Source organism: Hyperolius riggenbachi, chromosome 5, assembly GCF_040937935.1.
Source record: "Hyperolius riggenbachi isolate aHypRig1 chromosome 5, aHypRig1.pri, whole genome shotgun sequence".
NCBI classification, from domain to species: Eukaryota; Metazoa; Chordata; class Amphibia; order Anura; family Hyperoliidae; genus Hyperolius; species Hyperolius riggenbachi.
In genome coordinates, this window is record NC_090650.1 from 416624255 (window position 1) to 416637988 (window position 13734).

The 13734-nt window shown below is 44.8% G+C and overlaps 1 protein-coding gene across 4 annotated transcripts in view; it reads right to left on the reverse strand.

Annotated features, from left to right (window-relative positions):
* The window catches only part of LOC137519185 (transient receptor potential channel pyrexia-like), a 144972-nt gene that overhangs the window by 46453 nt on the left and 84785 nt on the right, over positions 1–13734 (reverse strand). For all 4 annotated transcript variants that reach the window (XM_068238017.1, XM_068238016.1, XM_068238018.1 and 1 more), the window contains 2 exons: positions 5589–5787; positions 19–220 (listed from right to left, as the gene is read on the reverse strand). In XM_068238017.1, the coding sequence (XP_068094118.1) occupies positions 19–220; positions 5589–5787 (401 nt within the window). The remainder of the gene's footprint in view (positions 1–18; positions 221–5588; positions 5788–13734) is intronic.

Consider the following 13734-nt stretch of genomic DNA (forward strand, 5'->3'; position numbering starts at 1 on the left):
TGACGATGAGGACGGTACCTTAATCTGAATGGTGACTTTCTTCAGGTCGTCGTCTTGTTCTATGGTGAGATCGTCATCATAGAAGAGGGACAGCGGTGCGCAGACGGTATGGATGTGCTTCTCCAGCCGATCCTTGGTCTTCTTGCTGAGGTTGTCCTCCATCTGCAGCAGTGTTGTGGCCTGCTGCATTACGGCATTCGCTGTGGCGTTATCATAGACCCTGTGGAGGAGGCAAGGATGGAATTAAAGCGGAACTTTGGCACTTAGTAGTTTTTTAGGAAAACTGAAGTGCGAAGAATAAATGCTGAAATATTTAATTCCTTTTAAACAATGCCAGTTGCCTAGCAGCCTGTTGGTCTCTTTGGCTGCAGTAGTGTCTGAATCACACCAGTAACAAGCATGCAGCTAATCTTGTCAAATCTGACAATAATGTCAGAAACACCTGATCTGCTGCATGCTTGTTCAGGGTCTATGGCTAATAGTATCAGAGGCAGAGGATTAGCGGGATAGCCAGGCAACTTGTATTGCTGTAGGGCTGGTTCAGACGGACGCTTGCGGAGCGTTTACCGCAAGCGTTCGGAACGTCGCGGTAAACGCTCCCATTCAAGTGAATGGGAGCGTTTACACCGAGCTTTTGCGCGCGTTTGCAACTTCCCTGCGTTCGGGTCCAGATTTTCGTGAGCGTTCGAGCTGCCCCTGGAAGCAACATGTAGCTTCCAGGGGGCGACCAACCGCAACGGCTAATGTCCCCCTAGGGGAACAAAAAATGGGAACGCGACGCAAAGGCTACTGAAAGCCTGACCGCGCAGCCGCCGCAACACCCCCAAACGCGACGCCACGCAGACGTCCGTCTGAACCAGCCCTAAAGGGAAATAAATATGACAGCCTCCATATCCTTCTCACTTCTGTTGACCTTTATCTGGTTATTGGACTAGCGACAGTATACCTAAACCCCTTGATACTTCATCTTAGCTCCAGGAGCATAGATATATGTACTTTGCCACGATTGCACGCCGCACACGCACGTTCCTGTCCATGCTTATTACTACACTGATCCGTAAAAGGGAACATGTGTTCCCAAAGCTGATCAAAGTGCCTGTAATCAATGATCACAGGCATCAGTGAGATGCCGGTGGTCATTAACAAAGCGAACGTAAAAACACATACACATTACTTCCTATGTACTGTTCTCAGTACACAGGAATAAAGTGTGGTGACATCTAGTGGCCAAAAAGTAAAGTTACACCTACATACATTCAAATAAATTGATTAAAGGGACTCAGAGCAGATGCCGTGGGTATGCATATAAGCATACACATGTCTGTTTGGTAAAGAGGATACACTCACCAGCCCCTTAGGTAAGCACTCCTGCTTCTGGGCTGGCTGCTATAAAGTACATTGTAATCGGCGACTCTGACATAAAGTCGTGCTGTGACCCGGAATAGGAAGCCTGCAGGTCCTCTCTACACATGCGCAGGCTTACAGGCTTCCTCCTCCCCTCAGTGCCTGCACGGCAATATGACGTTATGCAGAGGGAGGGGCAAAAAGCCAGGAAGCTTGCGCATGCGCAGAGAGGAAGGAAGCAATACAACTTTATTTCCAAATAAAATACTGCCGGCATACATTTTTGTATGTTTTATCAATAGAATCAATTCTTATTTTAAAACCTTAATGGCTGAAAACCGAGATTTAAAAAAAAATAAAAATTCGTATTTTCCCATTAAAATGCATACATAAAAAAAAATTATTAGCAAAAAGTACCACCCAAGGAAAGCCCAATTTGTGGTGAGAAAAAACCCCAATGCTCCAATAACTTTATCACAACTTTTCTCACCTAAATGTTTTCATTTGGGTGCGAAAAATAGTGATAAAGTTATTGGAGCGCTGATGTGAAAATTACTCTGATCCAAAACGGGAACACAACCTGTAGTGGTTAAAGATACATTTGTAGATCTATCTCCAGATCCCACAGGTCTGACCATGCTACATTACACTATTAGTATCTGAAAAATGACATGGGTAAATAACGAATACTGGCACACTGTCTATTTGGCAGATAGATTTGTTATTTTATCTCAAACAAGCTGTTATACTCAACACTGTTTATTCTGTAACATGCGGTTATACTTATATTTATCTTGTGCCTCAAATAAAGCCATTTGTTTGCTAAAAACAACAACATAAAAAAAATGTATATGTTCTACATAAACTTGATGATTTCCATGGCGTGCTGTTATTGCCCTGACAAATCCACTTGTTTTTAGCAATTTCTGAGTTTTCCTAATGAAAAACAATCAAGTGAAATTATTATCCTCCTTCAGCTCATGCCGCCTTTTCTGCACAAACATTTGAATTAAATGGCAATGATTTTATAAGTGGAACAAAAGGGGGACATTTTTACACAAAAGCAATAATCGGGTTTAATACAACTGTCAACTGTCTAACGATTTAAGTTAAAGAGAATCTGTAATGTCAAAACGTCCCCAGGGGGGGTTCTCACCTCGGGTGGGGGAAGCCTCAGGATCCTAATAAGGCTTCCCATGCGGTCCTCCGTCCCTCAGGGGTCTCGCTGCAGCCCTCCGTACAGCGGTGACGTCAATATTTACCTTCCCGGCTCCTGCGCAGGCGCTCTGACGGCTGTCGGCTCCGAAGTAGGCGGAAATACCCGATCGCCATCGGGTCTGCTCTACTGCGCAGGTGCAAGTCTCCGGCGCCTGCTCAGTAGAGCGTACCCGACTGAGATCGGAGCCGAAAGCAGCCACAGCGCCCCCGCTGGAGCCTGCAAAGGTAAATATTGACTTGACAGTCGGGTCTGTCGCCGGACTGTTCGGAGGGCTGCAGCGAGACCCCCGTGGGACAGAGGACAGCGTGGGAAGCCTCATTAGGATCCCGAGGCTTCCCCCGCCCGAGGTGAGTATCCCCGAGGGGATATTTTTGATGTTACAGTGTCTCTTTAAGGTCCACTATGATTTACGTTAAGGACCACTATTGTGAAAATTTGAAAAATTCACATGTACACATCTCGCCTCCTAATTTGTTTAGTCCTCTCCGACTCTTTGTGACCCTTTGTACTTTTGAACACCAGATGTGTCTGTCAATCACTGAGTCTTTCAGCTGTTGCATAGGCATGATCATAGCTTCACATATGCTGTCTAACCATCTTAGCCTCTGCCATCCCCTTCTTCTTTTGTCCTCAATTTTTGCAAGCATCAAAGAGTGCTCCAAAGAATCCAGTCTTCTCATTATGTGAATAAAATATTTAAGATGTGATAGTAGTATCAACCCTTTTATTGAACACTCTGGCCTTATTTATGACTGGTTAGATCTTATGACAGTCTAGGGAACTCTCAGTAGCTTTCTGCACACTCACAATTCAAAAGCGTCAATTTTTCGACATATAATGTCCCACGTTCACAGCCATAGGTTACTACTGGGAAAACCATAGCTTTAACCACCTTGGCGGTAATGACGAGCTCAGCTCGTCCATTACTGTCGCTGTGGATTTCTCAGGCGCTGCTGGGCCGATTTTCACAATTTTTTTTTAAACACGCAGCTAGCACTTTGCTAGCTGCGTGTTTGACGCGATCGCCGCCGCTCGCTGCTACCCGACGCGTAACAGCCCCCCCCCCAAGACCCCTGCGCAGCCTGGCCAATCGGTGCCAGGCAGCGCTGAGGGGAGGATCGGGACTCCCTCTGACGTCGATGACGTCATCACGATCGTCGCCATGGCGATGGGGAAGCCAAACAGGAAATCCCATTCTGAATGGGATTTCCTGTTTGCTCTGATCGCCGGAGGCGATCGGAAGGGGCAGGGGGATGCCGCTGCACAGCGGCTGTCATGTAGCTAGCGCTAGGCTAGCTACATGATTTAACAAAACAAAACAAAAATAGTGCTGCATGGCCACCCTGGCGCAATCAATAGAACGCCAGGGTGGTTAACATGTGTACACATAACATAGAAATATAATGCATTTTAAATTACTTTTCTTGTATGTTGCTGTCACTTACATTAGGTGTAACAAAAGACAAAAGTACAAATCTTTACAAAAGTACTCCCTGGAAAGCATCTATACAAAGATGCCTTCCATTCAGTCACAGTTTTTTGAAAATGAAGAGAATCCCCCATGAGCAGATGGACTAGTCCAAAATCTGTCAGATCTGTGAAATTTTTACTAGCTATGACAACAACATAGGAAAAGAGTAATTGATAGCGCATTTCACTCTGTAATAAATGTACATTTTATACATATGCATAAACATGTGTTTTCATTTTAACAATTTTTCACAATTTTTTTTAACAATTTTTCACTATAACGACCTCTAAAGTGGCATTTTTGTTGAAGGCTTGGAGCTAAAACTACAGTCCTTTCATAAAAGTTTGATTCTACATTCTCGATGGGCTGATGTTCTTAGGCCTCTTTCACACCAAGACGTTGCGTTTTAGGGGACGTTACGGTCGCATAATGTGCCCCTAGCGCAACGCATGGGGGTGTTGAAGTTGGACGTCAAATTGAGCTGCATTATTTTCAATGATTCAAATGATTCGAATCGGATCATTGAAAAGATCCGGATCTTTGAATCGAATCTTTGAATCATTTTACTAGGGAAGCAGGAAGCAGGGGTGCAGGAGAATGAGGGCACATTGAGGGTGCTAATGGGGAAGGGAGAGATGCAGCAGGAAGATTGTGCTTGTGCATAGAAGCTGCAGTTCCTGTTTCTTTCAGACATCCACTGTGAACCGAATCGTTCACTGTGATGATCCGGATGATTCGACTCATATAAAAGATCCGGATAAAAGATCCGAATCGTTCATGATCTGGACAACACTACAGTCCAGTGAATATTAATTAGCCATGTGGCTAGGAAATATAGCGGACTCTCCCCTTACTGAGCATGTGCAAACAGTCTAATGCAGCTAAAACCACCTATTACACACAGCATGTTGCACTCTCTCAGAAGGTCCAGCGTTACAATGTAACGCAACGTGGGCACTGTGACCAGCCCATTGATTTTTCACTACTGTGAGTTGGGCTGCGTTACAGGCTGCTGTAACCTCAGCCTGTAACGTCCCACTGTGAAAGCAGCCTTAACAGAGATGTTCAAGAAGACAATCTTTTTTCCAACTCAATGCGCATCTGGTTGATGACTGCTTTGGTTTGGTTCAATTTCAATCTGCATACAAATTGCATCAAAACTTACATCTAGTTGGAAGTATTTTTCAATGCACAGATCATCGGTAGTTCTGTATAAACTAGGACAGCACCAGTGGTGTAGCTACAATTCATGTGACCCCCCAGTAAAACTTTTACAGGGCCCTCCAATGTTTACACCGCTTCCCTTGCCACCCTTGGTGACCCTCACAGTCTGGGGGTCCATCTTACAAGGGATCTTCACGTCCACAACACCTGATTTGGAGTATGGTTCCCTGTGTTGGAGGAAGGTAATGTTAGTAGTAGAGTGGCCCAGCAGGTCTGGGCCACCCTACAGTCGCAGTATCTGCTCCCCTATGGTTACCCACATGGACAGCACCCTAGGCTCAGCTCAGCACCAGGTACCCAGCCCAACACTTCCGTCTACTCTCTACGCACCTTTGGAAGGAGTCAGCCAATAAGGCGATGAGCAGATTGATGCAGAGGATGGAGGAGATTCCGAGAAACATGCCGCACAGGATGTAAGCCATGACGGGATCCACTTTATACATGTCTGAGAAGTTGTAATCGTCCACCAGGGTGATGCGGAATATGGTGAACATCATCTGAGGAACGGTGGCCATGTTGTCTACCAGGCCTGTATCAAAAAGGAAGCAGATGTTACCAACTAACAAAGCTCCTGTAAAAGGATTAAAAAACAGGAAGTTGGGTCTAGCAAATCTCCTAACGAGGAGCAGGAAGTTGGGTCTAGCAAAATTAACAAGAGGCAGGAAGTTGGGTCTGGCAAATCTCCTAACAAGGAGCAGGAAGTTGGGTCTAGCAAATCTCCTAACAAGGAGCAGGAGGTTGGGTCTAGCAAAACTAACAAGGGGCAGGAAGTTGGGTCTAGCAAAAGTAACAAGGAGCAGGAGGTTGGGTCTAGCTAATGTCCTAACAAGGAGCAGGAGGTTGGGTCTAGCAAAACTAACAAGGGGCAGGAAGTTGGGTCTAGCAAAAGTAACAAGGGGCAGGAAGTTGGGACTAGGAAATCATTGAATCATTAACACAGTGGTAGTGTTACATTCCTATATCATACATTTTCACTTCTGGCTGCCATTAATCTGTCTATTAGGAAACATTTTTGTCCAGCATCACTACTACCAAACCCAATCTAAAGGTGGCGACTGAAGATTACATTTGCCGAACGATCAATTACGAATGATTCTTCGTATGAACAAAAAAGTAAGAGGTAGGGAGAGGCACACCTTTCCGTATTATTCGGGTGCATAACTATGGATGCTAAGAGACATCCGAAGAACAGTCCGGTGGTAGAAGAAATTGGTTAGCACTCCAGCTTCTCAATAAGCAGAATTTATTCTCAAGTCATGTGTCAACACTCAAGTTAACAATTGTTTCGGGGCCATTAGGGGTCCCCCTTCTTCAGAACTGTTCACTTGAGTGTTGACACATGACTTGAGAATAAATTCTGCTTATTGAGAAGCTGGAGTGCTAACCAATTTCTTCGTATGAACAATCGTAAATGATTGTTTGAGAGCACTAATGGACAAAAATCTCCTAACCAATCCAATCAAATTGATGGGATCGAAGCAAAATTCTGATCGATTTCATTAATCTGATCCCTGCTTACTGCTAACTTAACTCCTGCACAAGTAGCTGGACAGGAAGTGTGGACGGTCTGACCCCTCTCCCCACAACTGTGCCCGCTGCTCTCCCTTCCTGGCTGCTACCCCCCCCCCCCCCAGGCTACCTATACTGGGGGGAAATTATACTACCTATGAGAGGGGGGCATCCTCACAAGTTTGCCTCAGGCGGCAAAAAGTCTAGAACCGGCCCTGATGTCATGGGGGCGCAGTTGAAGTGTTTGCCATAGGTACCATTTTACCCACATATGTCTCTGTGCAAGGGAGTTTATAAAGGTTCCCGTAGGGGAGGAAATTGAACAAACCAGGGGGAAAAAAATTGAGGGCCATTGGGAATAGTTAGATTTGCCAAATTCTGAATCCAGTGAAGTTAGAAATCTGCAAAGAAGTCTAAGCAAATTCCAAATTCTGCAGATTCCGAGTTTGCATTGCAAAATCGTGAGATTATAATTTACTACAAATATATTTTCACACTAACCATAGAATGAATTATGCTGTGTGCAAGGGAATACAGGGGGCATGGTCTAACGCCTGAGCAGCATGGCCGCCTGAGAAGAGAGCTCCTCCACTAGATCCCGCTAATCGGCCCGCCGCACCTTTTCAACCCCAATCTGAGGAACCGGAGCGACCACATGTCCCTACCCAAACCCTCCGGAGATCAAGCTGCACAACAAACCCGTCAAATCCACGAGATCTTCCGCCCGCAGAAGACGGGGCCTTCCCTGCAATCCACATCCAACATGGCGCCGGCCCCGATTGCAAACAGCGACACCAACACGCCCAACCCCAGCATACGGACGGATGAGAATCCCGAAGGAGGAGTAGTACTGGATATGCTTCGTGACATGCCTACCACAACTATAATGCAAGCTATAGCGGCAGACATTAAGCGCACCTTTACCGCAGCCATTACGGACTTAAAAGAGGAGGTGACCAGCCTTGCAATGAGGGTAAGCTCCCTCGAGAAACAAGACGGAGAGCTGAACCAGAAAGTAGAAATATTGGAGAAGACATCCACAAACCAGGACACAAAGATGATAACCTTTAATAGAAAGCTTGAAGACTTAGACAACAGAGGAAGGAGGCACAATATCAGAGTCCGAGGAGTTCCGGAATCCGTAGGCACCGATCAGATCAGGTCAGCACTACTCTCTATATTCAATAGCCTACTCGAGAAGGAGTCAGACACCCCCATAACAATGGACAGAGCTCATAGAGCACTCAGACCTTGTAAATCCGATAATGACCCACCTCGTGACATTATATGCTGTCTCCAAAGCTTTACTTTAAAAGAAGAAATCATGCAGAAGGCACGCACCCAAGAAGCAATATACTTTAATGACACGGAAATCAAACTTTTCCAAGATCTCTCACCTATAACACTGCAAAACAGACGAATCCTAAAGCCTCTGATAGAAGAACTGCGCCAGTGCAACATACTATACAGATGGCGGTTCCCCTTCTGCCTTGCTGCTACGAAAAATGGTAAAACAGCAAACCTCCGCATTCCTGCGGATCTTCAAGATTTCTGCCTGACGCTCAAGATCCCCAAGCCGAAGATCCCAGACTGGTATGCCGATCTGGAAGACCCAGCACCCCCAGACAGACGTAGGCAGCGGCACCCATCCTCCTCAGAGTCTGATGGTGACTCCATCAAATCTACATCAAGCCAACCTCGAGACAGAGCGCCAAAACTTTCCCGGACAAAAGAAATGGAGAGAAGGAACTTAAGATCCTCTACACGCAACCTAAAACCTCCATCTTCCCAAACACAGGACGAAGAGGACTCTTGACTCTGACCATAACACTCACCACGAAGGCCTATTACAGATGCAGTTTAATTGCTGCACACACAAGCGATTCTCTAGCCCGCCGCAAACTTCACGATCTGTTTGAGGCCTAACTACCCAGAAAACCGCATCACCTTTTGAAATGGACGCTCCTGCGATCTTTAAACATCCAAGGCTCTCAAGGGGACTAAAGTCCATACACATCCTACCCCATCACGACCCAGCTAACCGGTGGACGCCTTAATGCCTATAACTCCGCAAGTCCAGGTCGTATATTCGAGCGCTACCATTATATGTGAACACAATTTAAATACCTTTCTCCTATACAGGATGCAAATTAACTCTCTCTGGTTCACTAAGTCTGATTCTATATGCATACTACACTACTGTTTCCCCTTAACCTTGTTATACACATTATACTTCAGGTTTGCAATACAAATGTTTGATAAGGAAAGGTTCAACCTAGCACTAGCTATTTAAACATGTTTAATTCTGTCTATTAGCATGCACAGTCTAATTGTTCCTTTTAAATTCCGGTTCCTCGGAGACACGCTTACGCATTAGGCCGTAGGGCCTAGTGGTTTTAGAGCCTGTTATCTCCCTGCCTAGTTGTTTATACCTCCCCCAGTCAGTGTGCATTCTCGCTAGATTGCACACTTGAAACCTGTCAGATTTAATACTCAGTCAGTATTTTTATTACCCTGACTGATCTGAATGTACCCTAGAGCTCACAGCCTACTTATCCTACTTGTGGGGCATATCCTCTATAGGTTACCTCAAGATATTCCTATCCCCCAAATGATCTCAACAAATTGTACGCATGATTCCCAGACTAACTGGAGAATCTGCTCCTATAACGTACATGGTCTAAATACGCCACAGAAAAGGTCCCAGATCCTTGACAAACTACAAAATGAAAAGGTCACCATCGCCCTCCTCCAAGAGACTCATTTCAAAACAAACTCGGTCCCTAGATTAACTAACAGACACTATAACTCCCACTACTACGCCACCAACCCACAATCTAAAACTAAAGGTGTCTCTATCATTCTCAGTAAACACTGTATGTTCCAAAAACAAGACATCCTGATTGACCCTGAAGGACGCTATGTGTTCTTGAAAGGAACTATTGGGACGAGGGATGTTACTGTTGCCAATATCTATGCCCCAAACACAGGCCAACTTAGCTTTATTACCAAAACCTTAAACTCTCTACAAATGTTTGCCAAAGGAATGATTATACTAGGAGGTGACCTGAACATACCATTACTCCCCATTAACGACACCTCCACTGGTCACTCAGTACTTACCTACAAAGCCCTGAAAGCAATAAAAGCCAAACTGAGCGAACTATCCCTTATGGATGTTTGGAGAGTCTTACACCCACAAGGTAAAGACTACACCTACTACTCTGACCCTGCTCAACGCTATTCTAGAATAGATTACCTATTCATAACGCAACCAGACCTAAATCTAGTTCTAAGGGCTTCAATTGGCAACATTGACGTCTCCGACCATGCCCCTGTATTTATGGATGTCCTGATCCCAGCACACAGAAATAAACAATTCAACTGGAGACTAAATCCCCAACTGCTGACAGACACCGAAGTCCAAGATACTATAGCCAAAAAACTGTCACAGTACTTTAGAGATAATAACACTGAAGATGTCTCACCGTTAACTATCTGGGAGACACACAAAGTGGTTATTAGAGGTGAATTCCTCAGTATAGGAGCCCGCAAAAAGAAAGAAAACCTCGAAAGATACAATTCTCTTATCTCCAAGATCCACAAACTAGAGCAGCAGCATAAGAAATCACTACTACAAGCCACCCTGGCGGAACTGACTCGCCTTAGAGAAGATCTAGTAACTTACCTAAACAAAGAATATAGGCGCAAGTACATGCTACAAACTAAGCTTTTCTATGAATATGGCAACAAAGCTGGCCCACTCTTAGCGAGACTACTAAAAAAAAAACAAGCAAACAGAGCTGTACACCAGATAAAAAACCCCAGTGGAAAACTATGTTATACCCTACCTGAAATAGCTAGTTCCTTCCGCTCCTACTACGCCCAACTTTATAACCTAAAAGGTGGCAATAACCCCCTACCATCCCAACAAAACCGAGAAGAAGAAATTAATAACTTCCTGTCTAAACATGGTTTCACCCCCATCAACCCAGAACAAAAGGAAGAACTAGATTGTGACATCTCGGCAGTAGAATTCCTAGCAGCAATTAAAGCCCAAAAACCTGGGAAAAGCCCAGGCCCAGACGGCCTAACATCCCAGTATTATAAAGCTTATGCTGCTGCTCTGACAACCCCGTTCCTACAAGCTTTTAACAAGCTCCCTCCCCAAAAAACCCCATCCAAACAACTCCTTGAGGCACACATCACAGTAATCCCCAAGCCTGGCAAGGATCCTAGTCTCTGCCAGAGCTACCGGCCGATATCCCTGCTGAACCTTGACGCCAAGATACTGGCAAGGATACTGGCCGCAAGACTCCAAGAAATAATTGCTGAAAAAATTAAAAACGACCAAGTGGGTTTTGTCATGGGCAGAGAAGCCCGTGACAACACAATAAAGGCAGTGGGAATTCACTCTTGGCTTTCTCGGCATTCGGTGGAGGGAATGTTTCTCTCCACGGATGCCGAGAAGGCATTTGATAGAGTGGCATGGGACTATATGTTTGCAGTGTTCGCAAACCTGGGTTTGGGTGAACCGATACAATCATGGTTGACACTGCTATACTCAAACCCGACAGCTAGAGTCTCGGTAAATGGCATCTTGTCTGACTCATTTACTCTGAAGAATGGAACCCGCCAAGGTTGCCCCTTATCGCCCCTCATTTATGTGTTGACTCTGGAACCCTTCCTTAACATGGTAAGGTCTAACGCTGACATAAAGGGAGTCTCTATATCCAACACAGAATATAAAATAGCAGCCTTTGCAGATGACCTACTCTTTTTCTTAACTGACCCGGAGAAATCCCTACGTACTCTTATGTCAGATTTTTCTCTCTTTGGCAACATCTCAAACTTAAAAAATTAACTATTCCAAGTCATCTGCCCTTAACATATCTTTACCACCTCATACTCTGAAAAAATGTCAAAATTTGTTCCCCTTTCAATGGGATCCAGAGTCGATAGCATACCTGGGGATCAGGCTCCCCTCAAGACTTGAAGACCTGTATAAACTCAACTTTGCCATCCTGGGACAAAACCTAATGAAACTTTTGGAGGACTGGAATTCCATCTCCTCCCTTTCCTGGTTTGGCAGGGTTGCCGCAGCAAAAATGTCTATATTGCCTAAGTTTTTATATGTTAGCCAGGCATTACCAATACACTTGCCACCTTCCTACTTCAAAAGCCTCCACAAACAATTACACCAATTCATTTGGGCCAAAACAAGACCTCGAATTGCCCTAACCACACTTCGACGAGCGAAATTAGATGGGGGAATCGCCCTTCCGAACCTCAACACTTACCACATGGCATCTCAGCTCACTAGAATTGTTGACTGGTCAGTCCACTCAGACTCCAAGGGATGGGTAAACCTGGAACAGGCCTTTGTAGGTCCTGAGATAGCAAACCTACCTTGGTGCCCGTCCAAGATGACCGCCAAAATAACAACCCCTCACCCCCTCATAGACGCTTCTCTAAAAGCTTTCTACAAAGCAGTTAAACAACAATCGCTATCACATCCGCTAGGACCCATGACACCAATACTCCGCAATCCGGACTTTAAACCAGGTTGGAGCAGAGGCTACTTGAAAGGATGGGTCTCACATAACCCACCTAAAGTAGGTGATTTCCTGACTAATGGCAAACTGAGCACCTACGAGCAGTGCAAAAACCTCACAGCACCTGACCCAATCCCTAATTGGACATACCAACAAATTGCCCACTACATTATGTCCCTCAAACCCATATCTACCCTAAGGTGCCCCTACACCACTTTCGACCAGAAATGTAACACACAGGAACATCAAAGACACGTGACCTCATGGCTATATAACCTACTCTCACCAGTAGACACACAAGTCCTACTCCCATTCCAGAAAGAATGGCACCAAACCTTAGGCAAACAATTTACCGACTCACAATGGGAACAACTCTATACTAAAGCCCATAAGTCCACTCTGAACGTGTCTGCCCAAGAACAAAACTATAAATTTGTAACTTCCTGGTACCGCACCCCAGCTAAGTTACAAAAAATCTTTCCTTCAACCCCACAAAATTGCTGGAGATGTCGAGACAGGGACGCAGATTTAAAACACATAGCCTGGGATTGCTCCAAAATACAACCCTACTGGACTCAAGTACACCTGCTGATCAACCAAATAACATGTGCCTCTTTGCCATTTAGCCCAGAAGTATTCCTGCTACATGATACCCCAGACTCCATAAAAAGTTATAAGAACTCTTCAGTCCCCTTCCTAATAAATGCAGCCAGAGCACTCATCCCAACCCTATGGAAATCCAACTCAGTTCCAACCATTAGACAATGGATCCAAAGAGTAGAAAAAATTAAAGAAATCGAGGAAAATATCTTATTAGCCCAAGACAAAGCTGAGAAAATAACTCTTATATGGGCCACGTGGTATGAGTTCCAAGACTCAGACACATACAAACAAGCACTACTAAACCCCTCCTGATATACACACACTGAGATTTACAAGCCCATCACACCCACATACCCCTTCTCGAATCCTTGCTGCTGTGGCCCCCCTGCCAGACCGGGTCAGATACTACAATACTAGAGATCATCTTCCTAATGATTACCCCACCCCAACTGATAATTGACTCCAAACTTAAAGCTGTGAGCCCAACAACATGAATAGCACCTACCCCAATCTTACTATACAACCCAAAAGTCAACTAACCCCCTGAAAACCCAAAAGATAGCTTTAAGTCTGCAGAAATGTTCGGGTATTCTAATCTTGTTTTTCCCTTCTGTATAAATAATCATTGGGTTATAATTCTAGTTAGCACTGTTTGTTTAATATTGCTGTTTATGTCTTCAGCCACTTCCAGCTACAGACAATCTTTAAAATGTATATGCTATGTACTGTTTACAATCAAACTTTTATCCTAATAAAACAATTGAAACAGAATTATGCTGTGTGCAAATTTATGATAATATGCTTCCCAT